Source organism: Mirounga angustirostris, unplaced genomic scaffold (assembly GCF_029215605.1).
Source record: "Mirounga angustirostris isolate CCGP_5_RB_7025 unplaced genomic scaffold, mMirAng1.0.hap1 SCAF_12, whole genome shotgun sequence".
NCBI lineage: Eukaryota > Metazoa > Chordata > Mammalia > Carnivora > Phocidae > Mirounga > Mirounga angustirostris.
Genome location: NW_026991720.1, coordinates 72,847,526 through 72,872,078, shown reverse-complemented (window position 1 = coordinate 72,872,078; position 24,553 = coordinate 72,847,526). Strand labels below are relative to the sequence as shown.

The 24,553-nt window shown below is 39.5% G+C and overlaps 1 protein-coding gene and 1 pseudogene across 1 annotated transcript; both read left to right on the top strand.

Moving 5' to 3' along the window:
• Window positions 1–1,891: 1,891 nt before the first annotated feature.
• Window positions 1,892–2,242, top strand: LOC123836003 (large ribosomal subunit protein eL30-like; annotated as a pseudogene).
• A 9,288-nt stretch (window positions 2,243–11,530) lies between these two features.
• Window positions 11,531–23,757, top strand: STEAP1 (STEAP family member 1). The gene is made up of 5 exons (XM_045865145.3): window positions 11,531–11,606; window positions 16,677–16,765; window positions 18,943–19,455; window positions 20,055–20,219; window positions 22,751–23,757. The coding sequence occupies exons 2-5, from the start codon at window positions 16,682–16,684 to the stop codon at window positions 23,006–23,008; spliced, it is 1,020 nt and encodes a 339-aa protein (XP_045721101.1). The 5' UTR covers window positions 11,531–11,606; window positions 16,677–16,681; the 3' UTR covers window positions 23,009–23,757.
• The last annotated feature ends 796 nt before the right edge of the window (window positions 23,758–24,553 follow it).

Genomic DNA, 24,553 nt, shown 5'->3' with positions numbered 1-24,553 from the left:
AATGGCACTATTTCAGCAAGTCAAGGCTCTGAAGTGAGCCCATATAATACAGACAAAGTATATCTCAGTCTCATGCTCGCAAATATCCAGATTGACATAAAGCAATGTGAGCAGTGGTAAAACAACACCAGAACCAAAGGCAGGCGTTCTGGATTCTAGGCCAAGAGCTGCTGCTAGCTGACCTTGAGTAAGTCCCAGAATTCATGTTTCTCTCATGCATCCTGGTTAAATCAGATGATCTCTAAGTCTCCTGCCGGAAAGTCTATGACTTTGGGGCTGGTTGTTACCAGGACATAGGAACTAACAGCTTCTGCCACCTGCAGATGCCACCAAGGGCCCCCGTCCTCTGCCCTTCATTCCCTCACGTATCTGGCCTGCCTTCCTTCCTTTGCATGGGCCTTTCCTTCCTCCTTCAGCCAATTCCCTGCCTTCATTCAACACTATCACCCATAATTCTCCAATAATAAGGGCAACATTCATGGAACCTTTCTATGTGCCATAACAGTTTACATTCATTTCCTCATTTACCTGACAACTACCTTTATGAAACAGGGTAAATTATGTTCTCATGTTATAGGCCATGAACCTGAGTTAGAAAGACAGTTTTTCCTTTACTCTACCTCTGACCACTTATACACAATAAAGTGATCATTAAACACCTGGTATGAAGTCCTTGGCCATGGTGACCAGAATAAAAGGATCACATGGGTGATCTCACAATGTCTCAGTTCACGGCAGCTGTTCATGATTTTTGAGCAAATCCCTTAAGTGGTGCCTGAGGTTTAAACGGGGCTGTTAAAGTTCCTGGGGAATGGACTGATTTCTTCCATCCTACGGTAGCCTGTGCCAGGAGTCGTGCTTCCGCTGTAGCAGAAGTGTGGGTGTGACGTGTCTACTTTGACCAAGGACAAAATCACCACACTCAAAGAAACTAAAATTCAACAGGTCAGGAACCAGAGACAAACACTTGGGTCATCAAGACTTTCCTCCCTATCTAATCAATTGACTATAAACTGCTCCTATTTCTCTGTGCATATGTATCACTAAGATGCTGTGAAAGTTAAAGGAACTATCAGAAGTATCACACTGTGTTTGTAAAGAATAAAAAGGCTTTGTGTGCTGGGCGCCTGGGTGGCTCAGTTGGTTAAGCGACTGCCTTCAGCTCAGGTCATGATCCTGGAGTCCCTGGATCGAGTCCCGCATCAGGCTCCCTGCTCGGCAGGGAGTCTGCTTCTCCCTCTGACCCTCCAGCCTCTCATGCTCTCTCTCTATCATTCTCTCTCTCTCAATAAATAAATAAAAATCTTTAAAAAAAAAAAAAAGGCTTTGTGTGCTTGAGCAGGCTATTTATCTTCTCTAAGCATCAATTTCCTGATTTATAAAATGAAAAAGTACCTATTTTCAAGGAGTTTGTACAGAGTAAATAAGATAACTTACATCACCTCACAGCTGTTAGAATGGCTATTATCAAAAAGACAAGAAATAACGAGTGTTGGTGAGGATGTGGAGCAAAGGGAACTCATGTGCACTGTTGGTGGGAATGTAAATTGGTGCAGCCACTATGGCAAAGAGTAAAAAATTACAGCTAGAACTACCATATGATCCAGCAATTTCACTCCTGGATATGCATCTGAAGAAAACAAAACCCCTCATTCAAAAAGACATATGCACCCCCATATTTATTGAGGATTATTTACAATAGTCAAGACATGGAAACAACCTAAGTGTCCATTGAAGGATGACTGGGTGAAGAAAGTGTGGAGTGTGTGTGTGTACAATGAAATACTATTCAGTAATATAAAGGAACGAAATCTTGGTAGGAGCTCTTTCTCACTCTGGCCATCTTGGCGACTGCTCTTGGCTGGGGCTGTCCTGCACCTAAGGCAGGAAGATGGTGGCCACAAAGAAGATGAAAAAGTCACTGGAGTTGATCAACTCTAGGCTCCAACTCATTATGAAAAATGGAAAGTACTCACTGGGATACAAGCAGACTCTGAAAATGATTAGACATGACAAGTGAAACTGGTCATCCTCGCCAACAACAGCCCAACCTTGAGGAAATCTGAAATAGAATACTACGTACACCATGGTGGCCAAAACTGGTGTCCATCACCACAGCGGCAATAATATTGAATTGGACACAGCATGTGGGAAATACTATGGAATATGCACCCTGGCTATCATTGATCCAGATGATTCTGATATCATTAGAAGCATGCCAGAACAGGCTGGTGAAAAGTAAAGCACACAAAAATTTTTCTTTAGTAAAACTGTCCAGAGCTTGTTTTTAAAAAAAAAAAAAAAAAAAAGGAATGAAATCTTGACATTTACAGCAACATGGATAGATCTTGAGGGCATGATGCTAAGTGAAGTAAGTCAAACACAGAAAGACAAATACTGTAGGATTTCATTTTTATGTGTAATATAAAAAAAAAAAAAGCTGAGCTCATAGATACAGAGAACAGATTGGTGGTTGCCAGCGGTGGGGTGGGGGGAGAATGGGTGAAGGGGGTCAAAAGGTCCAAATTTCCAATTATAAAATACATAAGTCATAGGCATGTCATGTATAGTGTGGTTACTATAGTTAATAATACTACATTGCAGAATTGAAAGTTGCTAAGAGAATATATCTTAAAAATCCTCATCACAAGAAAAAACATTTTTTGTCACTGTATACAGTGACAGATGTTCACCAGACTTACTGTAGTGATCATTTTGCAATACATACAACTATCAAAAGATGTTGTAAACCTGAAAATAGTATAATTTCAGACATCAATTATACCTCCCTAAAAAAATAATAATTTATGGAAGTGCTTGAAGTGGTAAGCATTTAGCACCATTTAATTCAGTAAATATTAGATACAGATGTAGATAGAGAAAGTAGAGGATATGATGTAACGATACACACATATATACTCATAAGCAAACATAGATGATAGACCGACACACACCCAGGAGTCTGAGCATACAGAATCTGATGCTTACTCTCAGCCTCGTGGAAATTATTTAGACCTCGGAATATGCTCAGCTATCATAATATGAACACAATCACAAAAAAATGCACTCTTCTCTCTTTACAGTGAGTTTGAAGAAGTCTGGTGAAACCATGCAAGCAGAAAGCAGCTTCGGCAGATACCCCGGGATAGAGTGTGTTCATTTTTACTCCAAAGGGCTCTGGAGCCACCGTGTGGCCACATAGCACACGAGCCTACCACTACGTCAACTCCGCAGAAGCTGTTAAGTCTGAGTTTTCCAAAAGCTCCCTTCCACACTGCAAAGATGAATAGTTTCCTTTGATTGGAAGAAGAACCCTATCCCTTCTCAGACAGAAACAGTGCATAAAGCTTGCTCTATTGTTTGAACCTATTTTTGTGTTTTGTGTTGGATGATCGCAACTAACCACTCTCCCCGTGAAGCTCCTGGTGGGTCTGTCGCTGCCAGTCAGTAGGAAAGATAGGCATGTTACATGAAGGACTAGAACATGATCATGTTCTAGATCATGAGCTATAATAGAGGTGTGTGGACAGAAAGGAGGGCTTTGGGGGACACTAACTGGAATACAAAAGCAGGACCAAGGACAGCTGACAGCAAGGGTTGAGTGGGAGAATTCAACTCAATTTTTTGTTGTTTTTGGTTTTTGAGCTGCAGCTACTATGTGTCATGCTCTCTGCTAAGGGCTAGAGAGCTGAAGAAAGCTAACACCTTCAGAAGCTCAGTGAGGAAGGAGAAATCTTGAGGAAGGGCTAAGGAATCACAACCCATATACCATGTTAGAAATTCTCTGGTTAACCCAAACGAGCAGTGCTCTAGGGAAGGAACCCTACTAAGTTTTGGGTTTTGTTTTTAATTTTATTATGTTATGTTAGTCACCATACATTAAATCATTAGTTTTTGATGTAGTGAAACTTTCCTGGACATAAACATGCTACTAGACCAAAGAAAACTTTAATCCATATATGCCACTTCTGATTTGGAAGAGAAAACAAGACGTTTCCCTTTCTTTGGCCCGACGAAAAATCTCTCACTCTTTGGAGGCCAAGTTCAAAAGATCCACTTCTCCACTGTATCTTCCCTAATCAACGAAATGCCAAATCATTGCTTTATCACTTCTTTGAGTTTTAGGCACCCTGTCTTTATTTTATTACCCAGTACTTGGTTCTAAGCGACTTTGCGTTTTTTTCCCGGTGAACTCAGGTTTTCATATACCTTATCGTCCCATTTTACCCAAACAAATGTTAGACCCTCTGAAGACTGAGAATAACTCGTCAATTTTTGTAGTTTCAGAGTCCTTACCTTGCTTTCCCTTCAGTGGGTCCTGACTGCCATCAGATCAGACCTAAGCTCACTCACTGTCCTTCACCCCTCCCCACAAGGCTGTGTGCATCTTTTCCCTTCTTTCTCCTAATCCCTGAGAAAAAGGGGGCCCCTACTTCTGCTCAAAGATAATCTTTCTGCCATGTTCTGCCTTTCCTCTCTGTTCACTTTTCTCCAGCACCTAACTCCATCAATTAGTCTCTTTTTTTCATAGCTCTTCAGTCTCTCTCTTTACACAGCTCTCTTCTTCTCAGCCTATAAGAAGAATCAAATCCCACTCACCCTGTTCCCTGACGGCTGCCCCAACTCTCCTTCCTTTCTTATCCAATCTATTGGGGCCATTTCTGCCTTGATACACTCAGTCTGGCTTCCTCCCTCGATTGTTTTCATAAAGTCATCTCAAATGTTGGATCCAACATTTATTTCTTACCTTATTTGATCTTTTTTTTTCCTACCACTTGACATTGTTGGCCACTTGCTCCTTAAACTCTCCCCAAGGAGAAGCAATTTATTGGCTTTTCACTATATATTATGTTCTTTACTGAGCCTGAGAAGTCAAACGAGAAGAAATGGTCCCTGCCTCCCAACAGGTTACAGTCTAGCAGAGAAAGCTGAGTACAAGGTAAGGAAAGTGCAGAAGAAGTCTCTTTGTCTCCTGGTTCTCCTACTGAACGTTTCCATGTTCTCCTTTCCCTACAACAAAGATCTCTCCAGTTTTTGATCACACACCCTATCAATATATACATCCCTAATATAAATATAAGCACATACATATAATTAGAGGCTAATATCTCAAGATAATTAGGTGAGATATGTCATTATCTATGCTGGACATACATTCACATTTCAAATAGTCTTCTGGGTGGCTTCCCCAAAATTACTTTGTAATGAAACTGACAAAGAGATTTAACTTGGAGTAAGAAAAGATACCAGCTCTCAAGGAAGTGGAGAAAAGGGAGCCATTATACAATCTTGGTGGGAATGTTCACTGGAGCAGCCTCTATAAAAAACAATATGGTGAATTTCTAAACAAGTTGAAAATAGAGCTACCATATGATCCAGCAATTCCACTTCTGGGTATATATCTGAAGGAAATAAAGTCACCATCTTGAAGAGATACCTGCACCCCATGTTCATTGCAGTATTATTTATAATACTCAAGACAGGGAAACAACCTAAGTGTCTGTTGAAGGATGAATAGATAAAGAAAATGTGATATATATCATATATATGACATATATATATAATATATAGTATGAATTACATGATTATATTATATATTATATATTTGATATATAGACTTGTATACACACAAATACACACTCTGGAATATTATTCAGCCAAAAAAAGAAGAAAATTCTGCCATTTATGACAACATATATGAAACTCGAGGGCATTATGCTAAGTGAAATACGTAAGAGAGAGAAAAACAAATACAGAGCAAGATCTCACTTACATGGGGAATCTGAAAAAACTGAAGTCATAGAAACAGAGAATAGGCTGGTGGTTACCAGGAATCAGGGCAGGGGTGGGAAGGAGTGGAATGGACAAAAGTCATCAAAAATACAAACTTTCAGTTATAAGATGAATAAAGTCCTGGGGATGTAATGTACAGCATGGTGATTATACTTAACAATACTGTATTGTATATTTGAAAGTTGCTAAGAGAGTAGATCTTAAAAGTTCTCAACACAAAAAAAATTGTTAGCAATGTGAGTTCATGCCATATATATAATATATATAATATATATTATATATAATATATGAAATAAATAATATATATTAATATAATATATAATAAATGATTATATATTATATATAATCATTATGCTGTACATTGCATATGATTGCATATGTTATAGGTCAATTATATCTCAATGAAGCTGGAAAAAATAAAAATAAAAGACAGCAACAAAACATACCAGCTCTTCCACCTTCTTTTTGCTAATTATGTTTTCATTATGGATATTCATTTTCAAACTGCAATTTCTTTTCAAGAATCTTTTTTTTTAAAGTAATCTCTACACCCAGTGTGGGGCTTGAACTCACAACCCCCAAGAGTTGGATGCTCTATTGACTGAGCCAGCCAGCTGCCCCCTTTATAAAAATCTTTTTCAGTGACTGTTTAAGTTGGACTTTATCTTACAGGAATCAGCACAAGGCCATATATATGTATATACATACATATATATACTGCATTTAATGAGTAATAATTAATAAATTAATATGCATTAGAGCGTAGGTATTTTCTGTGCTAAGAAAAAATGTTTCAGGTCCTTAGGAAGACTTTAGAAACCCAAGGTTCTGTGAGAAACTGGAAAAGCTGCTAAGAAGTGATTCTGGATCACTGTGCATAAATACTCCACTCTTGGAAATATAAACAACATAAGTCATATAGATTTGCCTTCTTGGTACCGCTAGTATTGGTTTTCAGTTATGGCACCTGGCTCTTTTTTTTAATTAAAAATAAAAATCAATTCTAGGGGAGTAGGGAGTCCCACAGTGGAACCAAGTGGTGTTCCCACTGAGTATTCCCCGTGTCCAACTATACGTGAAGAGCCAGCAGAAAGACCATGTGAGAGAACCTCTACACAAGGATGCTCATGGTCAAGATACACAAGAGCTCACTTTGGTACTAACAGCCTCCAGTGTAAGACTAAGCTGTGAGTAATAAGTTTACTCTGAACCTTCAGACAGGCTTCAGAACGAGGAAGACAGTAAGCCCAATGAAGGAAGAAATCAAAGTTCCCAAGCTTGGTATGAACATAAAGATCAGAGTTGGAGGTGAGAATGTGGTGGAGACTTCTGGTTGTTCACCAAACTTTGCTACCCTTTTCCATGCTAATACACCTTAACATCTGACCACCCAGCCAGAGACTGCATCTCCCTGCCTACCTTGCCATATGAGTAAATTATCATCAATAGAATGGGAGAGGAAGTGATCAGGCAACTTCTGTCTCAATTCCTATTAGCAAACAATTGCTTCGGACTTGTACTCTTTCCCTTTCCTGCAACTCGATCATGGATATGCCAATGCCACCCTTCAATCATGATGCCAAGAACAGTGCCCTAGGACACAGCAGGGCAACCAGGTGGAAGGAGTCGGTGTGCCTGAATGACCTCGTGGAGAACAACCTCACCAACTTGGAACACTCCCTGCAGGACTATGACCTTACTGCTCTGCGGAAAGCCTGCTTCTCCCTCTCCCGCTCCCCCCTGCTGTGTTGTCGTCTCTCTCTCTGTCAAAAAAAAAAAAACCTTTAAAAAAAAATAAAAACTGTACAACTTTGATGGAGTTACTTAAACTTTCTAAGCTTCAGTTCACCTATAAACGGAGGATAATAACAATATAGTGGGGATACTGAGAGAACCAAACCCAGTCCTGGGAAAGAGTAGGCATTTCATAACTGATAGTATCCTCTCTTTCGGAAGCCCAAATCCAGGAATTGGTAGGCACGGTTCTTTATGCCGAGGACTTTACAAGGCAGAGTCCATCACCAGAAATTTTAGGTCCAACTCTCCCAATCAGCCTTCTTGAACTCTCTACTGAACCAGCTCTCCCTATCCAACACTCTCCACTCCCTGATCTCCTACCACCCAAGACACGTAAGGTCTATAATTCCTGTGACAATGGCAACTCTGAACCCACATGTTCCTATAGCAGAAAACAAGAAGGACCCAGACTAAGGAAGGTGGGTAAGAGTGTGTGTTGTGTGAAATAAATAACAATGGATATGTGCCCACAGTTTGGGTCTAAATGATATCTATACATTCATGGACTCCATATTTATGTGCCCTACACAACTCTCCTGAGACCAAGGGCTAAAATCACATTCCACAAACATTTACAACGAATCTATTCCATCAATCTCTAAGTTATAAGAGATATAAGGATTAAAAATAGCGAGGCCTCAGGGGTGCCTGGGTGGCTCAGTCAGTTAATCATTTGACTCCATGGAATTTTGAGCATCATTAAGCAGTATTTGGGCAGAGATGGATCTGTGAGGATCGAAATAAACCACCTGTTCTTTTTTTTTTTTTTAAGATTTTATTTATTTGCGAGAGAGAGAATGAGAGACAGAGAGCATCAGAGGGAGGAGGGTCAGAGGGAGAAGCAGACTCCCTGCTGAGCAGGGAGCCCGATGTGGGACTCGATCCCGGGATTCCAGGATCATGACCTGAGCCGAAGGCAGTCGCTTAACCAACTGAGTCACCCAGGCGCCCTAAACCACCTGTTCTTAAAACATATCTAGAATAGATGTTGACTGTTAACAGTGTTGGTGAATGAGCAATAAATTGCGTTGGGGGGAAATATATGGAAAAATTTTTTAAACCTCCAACCCCAAAGTTAGGCCTTCTCTCTACCCGCAATTACTTTAACTTACAGACTTGGGAACAAACTGACCACGTACAGTACTTTGATCATTACCAGGAGATCTTGAGTGAGTGAAGAGAATTTATCATATGAGGCTAGTAGAATCAGAAAATTAGGCCAGTTCAGCTTTATCATGAATGCAGTAAAATGATCATTTTGATGAAATATTTCTTCATGAACTTAGGGTAATTTTTTCCTTGTCTTAAAATAAACCTGACTATTCTTACATAGTAAGAAGTAAACTTGGAATTATGATGATCATTAATTCCTGAATTACTGTGCCCTTAGGAGTTAGTTTGATTTCCCAAGGAGATAAACTAAAGTTCTTGTCATCAACTTACAATTTGCTGTGTATTGCTCATTGTGATTATTTGTAATGGTATGATCGTTTTTATTTTATCTTTTACACCACCATACTCCATTCTTCTTAAATGGCAGTCCCATCAAGTTCTAAGATTAGGCTGCTTATTGGTCAGGGAGAAGTATTCATAGATTCCAAATTATCATATTTTCCCTGTGATACATTCATGTGAAATCACTAGTTCAGCATTTGATCCCAAATAACATTAAAGAACTGTTTTGTTAATATGCTCTCTCACTATAGTTTGTTTGTTACAAATATTCTGAATGATCCAATTCGTTTGTAGCTCACAGTTGAATTCCTCTTTTAAAATGCTCTAGTTCTTTTTTTTTTTAAAGATTTTATTTATTTATTTGAGAGAGAGAATGAGAGAGACAGAGAGCACATGAGAGGGGGGAGGGTCAGAGGGAGAAGCAGGCTCCCCGCCGAGCAGGGAGCCCGATGCGGGACTCGATCCCGGGACTCCAGGATCATGACCTGAGCCGAAGGCAGTCGCTTAACCGACTGAGCCACCCAGGCGCCCTAAAATGCTCTAGTTCTTACGAGTCATGCCAAAACCAGCAATCTGCTTTTCAAAATGTGTAATAGTCTAATGCTGTTTTCCACAAATCATACTGGTTTTGAAAAGTATGCTATATAGAAGCTGACTCAGAACATTTTTAGATGCCTTGGCTTTGTGTTTCTAAAAAAAAAAAGCAGCAGCAGCAGCAGAAGAAAGGAAAAAGAAAAAGAAAAAAGAAAAAATCTAGTCATACCCAAATCACAGGTCATTTTGGCCATTTGCATGCAAAAACTACAGAAATTTCATCTGTCATATTAACTCCTGATAATTTAATAGAAGTTCTTTAATACCAGTTTTTAATCCAATATTGTACTGCCTTTACAATATCTACAAACTAATTTGTAAACAACCTCATATTTTCAATCTTTTTACTTAGAAACATACTATATTCACCACACTAAAATATTGAACAAAAAAACTTTCAGAAGAAATGCAGAAATAAAATTGTTAGTTTAATTATAAAACAAAAACATTTGGGCCTTGATTTTAAATGTTTTAATTAGAAGCAGAAAAGCAGTCTTAATTGGAGTTGGCTATAATTAGCCAACTTATATAAATATAATAATAACTTCCTTGCCCTCTTCATGTGCAAAATAGATTATGAAAAAGAGAAGGATCTTTGTTCTATGGAAGCTTAAAAAATGAAAGCATATTGCTTTGTTTGATCCTTTTAGACCCAAGATCATTTTAAAAATTCAACAATGCTTAGACTCATTTAACAATCTCTCTTAATTCTTTGAGGTTTGTGCTACAAACACAGAGATTTTTTTTTTCTAAAACTTTTTAAAGTGAATATATTCTCGTTTCACTAGAAATAGTGTAAGATTCTGTTTCTACCACAAGGCGTCAGGCCATGGTAATTTAATCTTCAAAGGGCTTCACTATTACCCCGTGCAAAGTCAAAGACTACGAAAAAGTACATATTAAAACTGAATAGTCCTTAGTTGCCTTAGCTTTGATTAAAGAACAATCACAGAAATTGCGGTTGAGCGGTTGAGCGTTTATTTTCCTTTGTTTTTCTAATCAGATTAGTTCTGAGGATGTTGCAAAATCCTCTTGCAATTCAGGTCTCAGACGCTCTACCCTGAGGCTGGTTCCAACTCAGAAAAATAACCCCCCCACCCCCACCCCGCCCCCGCACACATTCTCTTTCTCCATACCCCTTATATTTTAAAAACACCCCCCGAAACTTTAAAATAGCGACAGTAGCTTTATGTTAGGGTTGGAGTGCCTGACTGGGTTAGGGTAGGGGAAGTTAGCTTTATCAGAGGCAAGGAAGAAGAGTTAACGTGGGGTTTAAGAGCCTATTCAGCCAGGGGACAGGATTCGTGCGGTTTAGGGTACAAGATTTGTACAACTTAGGGGGCAAGTCCCTCTCAGAGATTCGCATTCGGATTCCCCAACTGTAAATAGCCATCACTTCAGAGAGTTGCTGCGAAGTTTAAACCGGGCTGGCTACGCTCTAAAGCAGTCCATCTCAAAGTGTGATCTGCGAGTGCTCCAGCATCACCAGGGAACTTGCTAGAAACACAGAATCTCAGACCTCATCCCAGACTTAAGGATCAGGAAACCCTGAGGGGGAAGGAGGCAAATCAGTTCTAATAAGGCCTACAGGTGATACACGTTGAAGTTTGGGAACCACTGCTCCAAAGAATTGCACGGATGTTCGCTACTCGGGAGATTAACGAAAGTGGGAGGAGCAGGGCTCAGACGGAAGCCAGGGCCATTTGAGAGAAAACCGGGAGCGGCCTGGTGGCAATGTGGGGAAACCCTTGGCTCGGCTGCTGGGACCTCCGAGGACTGTCCCTCCGAGGCAGGAGCCGTGAGGTCGCCCGGCACCTGCAGGTGGCGCTGGACGGGCCTTTGACAAAGAGGCGGGGTCTGCAGGGGGAGAGCCGGCTCGGCGCTCCGGGACTCGGGCACCTCGTGGGGCTGGCCGGTCCCCGCAGCAGCTGCGCCCCAACTTACCGTCTGGTCGCGCCGAGGAGCGGGTGAGTCCCTTGAATCGTCCCGGCTCGCTGCTTGCTCCCCGCCTCCGTGTGTCCCCGCGAGGGCGGGCGCGGGCTCGCAGCCTCGCGAGGGGTGTAGCGGCTTGCAAGCCTTCCCAGCCCCGGGGCGGCGGCGTTCCGGGCGAGAGCAGCTCAATTCGCCCCTTACGCGCGGCTCCAGGACGCGCCGCCCTCCAGCGCAGCTCTCGGCCGGAGCGCACTGCTCCGTTGTGGCCGGTCCAGGGGCTGGGAGCCAGGGACTCACAAGGAAGTCCTTTCGCTGGGGGCTCGAGGCATACGATTAAGGTTTGTCCTTCGGTCGGATTCTGATGGCAAGTTTTCCAGCTTGGCAAAATCGCTGCGAGTTTGCATAGCATTAATGCATGATTGGTTCGTAGTGCTTAAAATCGTGTGACTTGCCTTCAGGTTTCCTAGTAACAGGAAGTTTTCGTTTTAAGTTCTGCGATCATTAGTCCTACTCCTTCAGGATCTGGTTTGGGGTTCAAGTTCTATCCAAATAGTCGATCAAGGAAGGCTTCATATAATGCGTGGGTCAAACCCACTGGAAGGGGAGACATAAAATTTACAAACACTTCTAAATTTCTTTCTCTTTATTTTTATTTTTTTTTATTTTTTTTCCTTTAAGATTCTATTTATTTTTTGACAGAGAGAGAGAGACAGTGAGAGAGGGAACACAAGCAGGGGGAGTGGGACAGGGAGAAGCAGGCCTCCCGCGGAGCAGGGAGCCCCATGCGGGGCTCGATCCCAGCACCCTGGGATCACGACCCGAGCCGAAGGCAGACGCTTAACGACTGAGCCACCCAGGCGCCCCAAATTTCTTTCTCTTTAAAAAAAATTTCACGGGGCGCCTGGGTGGCTTAGTCGGTTAAGCGGCCGCCTTGGGCTCGGGTCATGGTCCCAGGGTGCTGGGATGGAGCCCCGCATCGTGCTCCCTGCTCAGCCGGGAGCCTGCTTCTCCCTCTCCCTCTGCCTGCCGTTCTGCCTACTTGTGCTCTCTCTCTCTCTGTAGCAAATAAATAAATAAAATCTAAAAAAAAAAAAATTTCACACGACATCCTGACATTTACTTAGATTTATTTAACACAGATATTAAGCAATGCTTAAAAAAACAGCCTAGGGAAGAAGAACATCTTACCTTTAGGTAGTTAAATGTGGGGAAGCAAGTACATACTTGAAAGTATAGAAGGTTTGGAAATGGCAGTGCAATCCATATTGTGCTCCAGTCAATGAGTTTCTTCATATTCTAAACTCTTTGACAAAAACATGAGTCAGTTGGACTGTGTCAATATTTAGCAGGAACATCAGGTCAGCCATCCTGGTACAGCAAAACGGAACAGTCACATCAGAACTATGTTTTGCTTTTGAAAGGAGATGAAAGTTAGAGAACTTTGGGTCAAATCTGGAGTTCCTAACATCTGAACACTGTGTTGTTTCCCTTTTTTTTTTTTTTCCCATGAAAAGATGTTACTGCAGAATTTAAATTATATATTTGGTTAATGTCTGATGGAAACCAACATATTTTATTTGACAGATATTTTATTTTCTTGGCTTCTGGCACAAATTTGATTGTGGACCACAGAGCCAACAGGCTCCCTCACTGCCCTGGGCTTTTCCTTGGCCTTGCTCTCCAGTATGGTCTCCCTACCATGCAGATGAATAGGTGGATACTTCTCCAAGGCCACTGTGCTGCCTTTTCACCCAGATTCTGTACAAAGTGGCCCTCCATCAGCAAATACTGCCAACTTGCTTGAGGCCCCAGGACCAGGTCTACAAGAGAGCCCTCACCCTTTCCAGCCACGATCTGCCTATAAAACTGTCTTTCTTTGGAATCCATTGCACTACCACACAGTTGTTGAAATTTCTGCCTTTTCCCCTAGACTTTGAGTTTGTGAGAGCAGAGGCTCCATCTCATTTAACTTAGTATTCCAAAAAAAACTTAGTATTCCCACTGCCTAATATTGTTGCTCACAATATAGTTAATGAGTTAACATTGAATAAGTGTAGATTTGCATGTTAACATCTTCGCCGTCCTACAACACAGTTAAAACATCTAAACATAGTGAATTATTCCTTGTTTGGTTACAGTAGATAAAACTTCTATTCCTGGGGTGCCCAGGTGGCTCAGTTGGTTAAGCGTCTGCCTTTGGCTCAGGTCATGATCTCGGGGTCCTGGGACTGAGACCCGAGTCAGGCTTCCCACTCGGAGAGCCTGCTTCTCCCTCTCCTGATGCTGCTTCCCCTGCTTGTGCTCTCTCTCTGTCAAATAAATAAAATCTTAAAAAAAGAAAAAAAAAACTTCTATTCCTATTCCTAGACACATACTTACCTCCCAGATTACTCTATTTATAATGTTGGTTAAATCACTAAATGATTTGGAATTATACTTATTAAGCATATAGCCTGGAGGTCCTCCAGAACAAAGTCTCGTTTCTTTTTCCTCCTCCGTTGTCTACCATAGACTTGAGTTCCATAAATACCTGATGATTGGCATATGTTTTACTCAGAACTCTTTCAAATGCCAGTGATAGACACCCAAATCAAACTAAAGCAAAAAAGGGAATGTATTGGCTTGTGTAACTGAAAAATTCGTGATCTGGTCTCAGGAACTCTAAATACTTAAAATATACCACCAGGACGCTTCTATGTCTTTCCCCATTTCTCGCTTGTACTTTTGTGTGTTGGCTTTCTTCTGTTCTGTTGAAGACCTCTTCCTCCTTAGAGCAAGTAGAAGAAAGCATGGTAGGCTTCTTTCATCCCAATTTAACAAAATGTTAAAAGACATCTCTTTATCTTCCACTCCCATATATAAATATCAGAGAAGGACTCTAATTGGTTCAACTAGGGTTGTATGCCATCCCTAAGCCAGCCAATGCCATCAAGGGAATAGAGAACAGTGATAAGCCAAGACTGAGTCATATGGCAAAGGAGGGACCTTTCTCCAAATGGAGGAAATGTTTTAGATCATTAAAAAGTAGGGGGAGCCACTCTGGAAAACTGTATGGAGGTTCCTCAAAAAGTTGAAAATAGAGCTACTGTACGACCCAGCAATTGCACTACTGGGTATTTACCCCAAAGATACAAATGTATTGACCTGAAGGGGTACATGCACCCCAAAGTTTATAGCAGCAATGTCCACAATAGCCAAACTATGGGAAGAGCCAAGCTGTCCATCAACAGATGAATGGATAAAGATGTGGTATATACATATATATATATATATATATATATATATATATATATATATACACAATGGAATATTAGGCAGCCATCAAAAGGAATGAAATCTTGCCATTTGTAACAATGTGGATGGAACTGGAGGGTATTATGTTGAGCGAAATAAGTCAACCAGAGAAAGACATGTATCATATGATCTCACTGATATGAGGAATTCTTAATCTCCGGAAACAAACTGAGGGTTGCTGGAGTGGTGGGGGGGGTGGGAGGGATGGGGTGGCTGGGTGATAGACATTGGGGAGGGTATGTGCTATGGTGAGCGCTGTGAATTGTGTAAGACTGATGAATCACAGACCTGTACCTCTGAAACAAATAATACCTTATATGTTTAAAAAAAAAAAAGATAGGAAGGGAAAAATGAAGGGGGTGAATCGGAGGGGGAGACGAACCATGAGAGACTATGGACACTGAGAAACAAACTGAGGGTTCTAGAGGGGAGGGGCATGGGGGGATGGGTTAGCCTGGTGATGGGTATTAAAGAGGGCACGTATTGAATGGAGCACGGGGTGTTATACGCAAACAATGAATCATGGAACACTACATCAAAAACTAATGATGAAATGTATGGTGATTAAAAATAAAAAAAAAAATTTTTTTTAAGTAGAGGGAAAATGTGGGCAGACCAAAACAAATATCCTCAGTGTGAATGTTGCACAATTTCAAAATAGATAATATATGGAAAATGTTCTCCGAGCACTTGAACAAAGGCAAATGGTTGGCATTATATAAAGATGGCTCCTCTTTATTTTTTGAGAAAATCAAGCCTTTAAATTTGGAGAATGTTTTAACTATTTTAAGCTACTCCTGGAAGCAACTTTCCACTTGGTAAAGTGTTACAGGTGTTCTAAAACTCAGAAACACTTGGAATGTTTCTGATAATCAAGTTGTTGTATATCTAATCTGTTTTTCTCATTGAATTTCATAAAGTACAAATTGGCGAGGTATTCCTCTAGAAATAGATTTAGAACTAATGAAAACAGTGAATAATATTGTGATATCATATGTTCCCTTCCTTTAAAAAAATGCTACACCAAGCCTTAGGAGGATCTGTGAAGCATGTTAAGGCAAAGAATACTTTGTCAGGTAGTAAGTTTAACAAAACTAATTTCCACAGGGTTGACCAGGAGAATAGGCAGTCTGTGATTGAACACAACTCAACAACTCCATTGGAACTGTACTAACAATTCATGTCTTACCAACAAAAACCAGCCTGTTACTCTGATGAGAAAATGGCACTCTGAAAATACAGCCTTTTGGTCCTTTATACCACTATCAGGGTCCACCTTACCAAGAGTGTCAGAATACATTTCCCCATAAAATCATTTAATTATTATTTCAGATTCCAATATCAACCCCAAAAGTCTATCAAATACAACTTCCTAAAGTATAATCTTACATCAGCTAACTCCTACTGATAACATTGTTACCCAAAAAAATGCATTCCTAATTCAATTTACCTTTGAGCAGAGTTGGTTTTCCTCTAACTGAGCACCTGGAGTTAACTTCTCCTAAAATAAAAGGCAACATCTGACCCTTTGAATTCCATATAGACAGTCTGTCATTCATTGCACCAATAGCTGGACAAAGCAAAGCTGTTATTATTGACACAAGGGCATGGTTTGAGATTCCGACAGATTATGTGAGGTTAAATGGTAAATCAGTCACTATTTTAATTGTACTTTCTAGGCCACTCTAGTCCTTATGTAAGTAGATTTTTCTATTGCCCTATCAAACATTAATGTCTTAAATAGTATAGACGTGAAGAAGACAATGATGTTTATTTCTCATTTCCATGGCTGACGCTATTCTATTTTACAGAATTAATGGAGAGCAGACAAGATATTACAAACCAAGAAGAACTTTGGACAGTGAAGCCTAGGAGAAATCCAGAAGAAGATGATTACTTGGTAATATGTTAATAATAATTCACTGAAATCAGGGCACCTGGGTGGCTCAGTCGTTAAGGGTCTGCCTTCGGCTCAGGTCATGATCCCAGGGTCCTGGGATCGAGCCCCACATCGGGCTCTTTGCTCCGCGGGAAGCCTGCTTCACCCTCTCCCGCTCCCCCTGCTTGTGTTCCCTCTCTCGCTGTGTCTCTCTCTGTCAAATAAATAAATAAATAATCTTTAAAAAAATAAAAAATAATAATTCACTGAAATCTAGACACAGAATTTCAATGCAGTCCTGTATCTCCTAGGGTTCTAACAGTGATTTTCACCCAGTTGACAGGTATCTTCACTCGGATTCCTGTCACTGATACTGCGATGGGCAAAGGTGCAGGGTGGTATATAAGAGAAATTGTACCTTGACGACTGTCATGGACTTAGCTGAATAACCTCAAATAAGTCACTGAAAATCCTGGGTCTTGGTTTATCTATAAAATGAGAGAGTTGGACCAGATCAGCTCCAAGGCCCTTCCAATTCCTTCTAACTTTCTGTAGGTCTAAGTTTCTTAAGAGAGTCATCAGTGCCCATCTAACAGTAGTTTTGTAAGCATGCATTTTTTTCATAGGCTTTATGGCAGTTACCAAGAGATCATCAAGTTGATTGATGATTCACCGTTTAAACAAATAAATTCAATTTTGGAATAAGAATCACTTGTCCCACTTTTGTGCCACCTGAAGATTAAATGTTTCTTACTACATTATTTGACTGAAAAAGTGGTGGAAATTTTCGGTTCCAAACTCTTTTTGCCTTTCCAAATGATGTCAACTGCAGTTTTTACAGAAAGTATTTTATCTTAATTATTTTAATAGGAAAGATAGTGTATGCAACAATTTTATATAACGTTACTTTTAAAAATTTTTTTTTAGTTATTTTAATAGGAATAATAAGATATTACAGGTGCATATTCTATAAAGTAAGTGTGCATAAAATAAAACCATTTTCATTTTTCAAGTTAACCATCTTCCTTGCTGTTCTATAATTTTTCATCGTTAACCAGAAAATCGATCTCAGTTGATTGTACTTAGATTGTTTGAACATGCAGAGATGACAGAAGCTGTCCTATGTATCATGCTCAACTCTCTTCTAAATGGGGCCACCAGAGAAAGCATTGGATGTAACAGTGATTTATCACTGAAAGTAAAAGTCAAATGGCGAGAGGCTACTTTTAAACACCAAAAATTATAGAGAACTATGTGAATTAAGGTTTCTCTGCATAAAATGAGGAAATGAACAAGATAATCACATCACATTAAACATTAAAATGTTACAGTTCTACATAGAGAGCTATAAGAAATGAGGAATAGCCTATTGAGTGAAAAAGTAAATTCATTAAAGCAGCACAATATGAAACATCCTAAGTTCTTATATAGAAGTGTTTTGTTTTTTTTTAATTTTCTGGTATATCAGTCAGTTGGGGAAATGACAAAATAGTCAACATAACCTTTTGTGAATTGTTGACTGCTTAGAAATGCAACTGGATAAAGAAGTATGACTTTCTTAGGAAATAGATCATCTCTATGGGATTTAACTATGTATATAACCTTTGTACCTTCTGATAGAGTACTTGTCAATCATTACTTGCAGAAATGAGATATTTTAGAAATATAAAATCAAAGTACAGCATGATGGAAATTATATATTTTTATAACTGTAATGACTGTATTATTCCTGACCCTTTATACTTGAATTAATGAAGAATTTGCTCCTCAGTTCTTTGTGGAGAGTTGCCCAATTACCAGTAAGAATATTATAAAACAAATTCAACCATTACAATACAAGTTTTGTTATTTTTGCCCAAGATTGCTGGATTTTTTTTACGTTTTTCAATTTTAGTTTCCCACTTACATTATTCCATTTCATGCCTTCAAGGTAGAAACACAACGGTCTCAGCTTTCATGGATAATCTTCTGTCTTTAAAAAAAGCATGTATTCCTTTGTCTTAAAGAAAAACAACAGAAATTAATGGAGAATCCCAGCATAGCTAAATCCATATTCAATCAGTGCTACATCAGTATCCAAAAGCAAGGTTCTGAATGTCCTAAAATTTTTTACTGATAAGCACCATGAGCAAAATAAGTAATGCATTGAAGAGAAATCCCATTGTTTGTTTAAGATGTTGATTTTCTTCCCTTTGTAGGATAAGGACTCGGGAGAGACCAGCATGCTGAAAAGAACTGTGTTTTCACACATGCACCAAACAACCCACTTTGATGGATTTGACTGCCCCTCTGAGCTTCAGCACAAACAAGAACTCTTTCCAATGTGGCGCTGGCCAATTAAAATTGCTGCTGTCATATCATCTCTGACTTTCCTTTACACTCTCCTGAGGGAAATAATTCACCCTTTTGTAACTTCCCACCAACAGTATTTTTATAAAATTCCAATCCTGGTCATCAACAAAGTCTTGCCAATGGTGTCCATCACCCTCTTGGCACTAGTCTATTTGCCGGGGGTGATCGCAGGCATTGTACAGCTTCATAACGGAACCAAATATAAGAAATTTCCACATTGGTTGGATAGATGGATGTTAACAAGAAAACAGTTGGGGCTTCTCAGTTTCTTTTTTGCTGTGCTGCATGCAATTTATAGTCTGTCCTATCCAATGAGGCGATCCTACAGATACAAGTTGCTCAACTGGGCATATCAACAGGTAGGGTGACGATGTTGAAAGTACCACTAAACTAAAAAGTCTAAATTGTCTAACAAATTAACGCTTTCTTATTTTAATATCAATACCCCAAACCTCTTTTGAAATGCTGTGTCGGGAATGTAATCTGCATTTTTCAATGTTTTATTATAACGCTTCATTGGAGCTTGGTTATATATAGTTTCACACGGAGGAATTTTTTTTTTTATGTTGAAAATAGTAAACTATAACTTTAACAACTTAAATGCGTATTTTGTTCATGGACAGGGCCACACAGCAACCTTCTGCCACCCTCACAAGATTCCTTTTTTAATGCTAATTGTTCTTATTTACCACACAAGCATGCACATTACAATCCTAACTAGCAAGTAACTATTATATGAATTAGCAAAACAGATTTATGTAAATGCTGCATTCAAGGAAAGAGATTGAGGGCTCCTATGTCGTTTCTCATAGAAGAATGCACAAACAAAGTCACAAATTTGTGGAGGCTCCTAGTTATCAGGCCCTCCATGGTGGACAGAGGGAATGTAGAAGGCGATTCATCTGCCGGAAAAAGATGTTGTTTGCATTCCTTCTTTCCCCTTTTCACCCTCTGGTAGGTCCAACAAAACAAAGAAGATGCCTGGATTGAGCATGATGTTTGGAGAATGGAAATGTATGTGTCTCTGGGAATTGTGGCACTTGGGATACTGGCTCTGTTGGCTGTGACATCCATTCCATCTGTGAGCGATTCTTTGACATGGAGAGAATTTCACTATATTCAGGTAAATTATCTATCAAATAACTCTGGTCCCTCAGAGAGGCAATCTTTTCTGTGCTTAGAATACCATCAACTATATTGACTTTGTCCCATAAAAAATAACAAATGGTTTTCCAGTAGCAAAGATCCCACACTTGTTTCAATCAAAAAGGTGCTCGCCGATAATTTTTCCTTATCACTTCTAAGTAGAAGTGTTTTCTAGACACAAATAAAAAGCATTACTCAAAGAAAACTATTACTAACCTTTGAAACTTGTTAGATAATTTTCTGTCCACCTAATAACTCCACAGGTGATATTTGAGGAATTTAATATTCACGGTTTATTCATTCTGCCCAAATAAAAATATTCTTTTGCCTGCCCCCTGATTTTACTTACGCCTTTTAAGTTACACAACTTGGTACTACCTTTAAAAAAGCATCTGTCATTGAAATTTGGAGTTTTAATTACCAAAGGAATTCTAATATTTAATTTTTTTTTTTTTTTAAGATTTTATTTATGTAAGAGAGAGAGAGATTGAGGGGGGGGGGTCAGAGGAGAAGCAGACTCCCCGCTGAGCAGGGAGCCCGATGTGGGACTCGATCCTGGGACTCCAGGATCATGACCTGAGCCGAAGACAGTCACTTAACCAACTGAGCCACCCAGGCACCCAACTAATATCTAATTTTAAAGACTGCTTTTTCTAATTTACATTTTATGTAGCTTACTGACTTGAAGTTTGTCAATATTCTTGGAATTCAAGATTATCTCAGACTTACGGAGGGAGGTTCATCTCTTAGTGGTAGATTACACCATAAGAAGAGCAGTGTGCCAGAACTCACAGGAGATCCGTGTCTGACAGGATGCAAAGGATGAATTTAGTTTAATCGTAAGCACTGCCGAGATTTTTTTAAAGTACGTAGTTTAGCTTCTATGGGTGCTCATTTTTGGAAATTCCCACAAAGTCAGACATTTCCCCACTATCCCTTTTACATGTCTATACATATACTCCTACAGAAACTTTACCAGAACATCTGATTAGGCAGGAAAACATGTCTCCATCTGAATTATTACAATGGAGCTTAGAAATGGTGCCACATTTTCCAAGCACAATATTTGCTGATTGTGTAGGCTTAGCTTGATAGCCATTAGAGTTCTCTGTTCCTCATTAAATACGTTGTTTTTACATTTGCTCTGCCTGTCACACATATGCTGAGCACCACTTTTTACGTTTAATTAGGAATCCAAGCACTGCATCTTGACTACCCAACCCATTCTACTGTGTACACAAGACCTAATCCATGATAAGTATACAGTACACATTTGGTAAAATTAATCTTCAATCAATCACATATATTTTTCAGTTAATAACCTAGAAACTTTCCATTTACAATCCAAGAATTAGTTATTCTATGATTTACCTTGGAGATTGATATTTGAAAATATAAACTTAGCTTTTGATTGTATTCATTGGGGCTTAAGAGTGCTTACTGCTGAATAATTGTGAGTTGGATTCATTCTGGCAGGCTAATGACCATTTCCAGTAAAGCGAATAGAAGTCAAAACTTATCTAGAAGAGCTATTGTCAGAATGCCATAAAATTACATAGGTGAACAACTATTTTTAAGCAACTTTTTCTGGATAGTGCCAAGTATCCCAATACAAGTTGAAATTTTTCTTCACATCTTCATATCTCTATGTGTTATGTAAACAGTGGAAATAGTTGGCATTTTTCCACTTTATCAGGATGTTTGATTTTTTTTTTAATTTTTATTTTATTTTTTTAAGACTTTATTTATTTGACAGAGAGAGACACAGCGAGAGAGGGAACACAAGCAGGGGGAGTGGGAGAGGGAGAAGCAGGCTTCCCGCAGAGCAGGGAGCCGATGTGGGGCTCGATCCCAGAACCCTGGGATCATGACCTGAGCCGAAGGCAGACGCTTAACGACTGAGCCACCCAGGCGACCCTGAATGTTTGATTTTTAACATGGGCCACACTCATTCACCTTAGTATTCATGTACCAAAATCAGAATCAGTTACTCTGGTTGCTTTCATAATTGATAAAGATCACTGGTATCAAATTGATTTTTGCACTAATCGTCAGTCAACCTATTAATATTTACTGAGCACCTAAAATGCACGAATCATTGTGTTAATTCTGCAGGGAATCTGTGATGAGTCAAAGTCCCCGACTGTAGTTGTCTCTTGATAGGCAGAATGAAGGCAAATGCTCAAGAGACAAAGCACCATAAAATAAACGTCATCAGACAGATGAACAAAGTATGGAGAGAAAAGAAAGACGGTGTTATTGATTAGCTGAGGTTGAAAGGAGATTGATTGTGAATTTTCTCAACTTAAATCACCTGTGGACAAAACATCACCCAACGTAAAGGGGTGAGGTGGGGATGTGTGAGGAGAATGGAAAGATGTGAGTGGGCATTGTTGAGAAATTTAATAGGGGAACGATTACAGATGGAATTTCCAAGCAACAGAACAGATGAGGTAGGATGGAATAAACTCTTACTGAACCAATCCCACCATTTTTTTTCTTTTGCAGAGCAAGCTAGGAATTGTTTCCCTTCTTCTGGGCACAATACATGCATTGATTTTTGCCTGGAATAAATGGGTAGATATAAAACAATTTGTGTGGTACACACCTCCGACTTTTATGATAGCTGTCTTCCTTCCGATTGTTGTCCTGTTCTGCAAAGCCCTACTGTGCCTGCCGTGCTTGAGGAAGAAGATACTGAAGATTAGACATGGTTGGGAAGATGTCACCAAAATTAATAAAACTGACATATCTTCCCAGTTGTAGAATCACCGTTTACACACATTTTTGTTCAATTGATATATTTCACCATAAATGTTTCAGATTTGTATTTGTTTAATAAAGTGACCACTTGAGGGTCTTAATGTATCTCTTTGTTGATGAATCCTGAGTTAGAAGTATGTGTAGTTCTCTGTAGATTTGATTCAAAGCAATAAATAAAGCAATCTTGAGCACATTCTCTATGTTCAATAGAACTAAGCATAACAAAACAATCACATCTGATTTGTCAGACTGTACAGCATTATAAATAATAAAAGGCCTTGCAGTCCCAATCCCTACAACTCATCAAAAGATATCGTGAGCCATGAAAAAATATATTATCTGAATCTACCATGCAAGTATATCCAGTATTTATGATTGTTGTTAAAGATGGGTTTCATTTTCCTGTAACTGGGTGTTATTCATGAAACACCGATTGCAAGAAACACACAGGTTGTGTCTACACAAGTAAAGCAACAGAATAACATCAGATATATCTCCAGGCAAAATAAAACTCAAGCTTTCCAGGAGAAAAAGTAAATTCACTTTTCTCTATATGAGTTACATAAACTCAGTTGAACTTAGTACACCGGTGAAAGCATACCTTGAACCGGTTCTTCAAAGAGCAAAGTATACATCGGCTGTCAGGACTCGCTAACCCAACAGACTACACTTCAGAGGTTTTTTTATAATGAGAAAAGCTAACTACGAACAATATCTTTTATATAGGTAAACCATTTATTATGATTTAGAATAATAGAGCTAGTGCTAATGATACAAATTAGGAAAAACAGTATATTCACTGAGTGTTCTTTTTTTTTTTTTTTTTTTTTATTCTGTTAAAAAAGGACAATTCTTTAGGCACCTGGGTGGCTCAGTCAGTTAAGCTTCCAACTCTTGACTTCGGCTCAGGGTCGTTAGATCGTGGAAACTGCTTAAGATTCTCTCCCTCTCTCTCTGCCACCGCCCCCCCCTCTTCCGGTCTTTCAGAAAGAAAGAGAGAGAGAAAGAAAGGAGAAAGAAAGAAAGAAAGAAAGAAAAGAAAGAAGAAAAGAAAGAAAGAAAGAAAGAAAGAAAGAAAGAAAGAAAGAAAGAAAGAAAGAAAGAAAGGGAAAGGACCATTCTGCATTATTACATGGGGACTAAGGAGCCATCTGGAGTATAAATTTGAGTTCTATGCACTATTGAGATTCAGACTTACAGAGATAGATCTATGCCTGGAGATAGTGAAGAGTTCAGAGTAGCGTAATTGGAAAGAGCAGACAATAGTGCCCTGGAGAAATAATTCACCATTAGAGAAGGAATGTAGGGCTTTAAAATGACAAAGCAGATTCTTCAAGGGGATATAACAATGGTACCTCTTCACTAAGCATGTGATGCATGTCATACCCTTACCAACCAGCCGCGGGATGCCACGGTAAACTACCCGCCCTCTCAACTGCATTGCATGATGTGGCAGCATGTCCAGTACTGAGAGGGAGAAATCAAGCGCTGGCCTTCCTCCCACCAAGACATCCTGGAGGCTGCAGCTTGGGAACAGGGTTCCAACCT

What these genes read in the sequence shown, in the direction of transcription:
- STEAP1 (XM_045865145.3), top strand. Translation starts at nt 16,682, where the DNA reads ATGGAGAGCAGACAAGATATTACAAACCAAGAAGAACTTTGGACAGTG. An exon ending in CAGAAGAAGATGATTACTTG is followed by an intron (nt 16,766 to 18,942) that starts GTAATATGTTAA and finishes TTCCCTTTGTAG; the next exon opens with GATAAGGACTCGGGAGAGAC. An exon ending in TCAACTGGGCATATCAACAG is followed by an intron (nt 19,456 to 20,054) that starts GTAGGGTGACGA and finishes ACCCTCTGGTAG; the next exon opens with GTCCAACAAAACAAAGAAGA.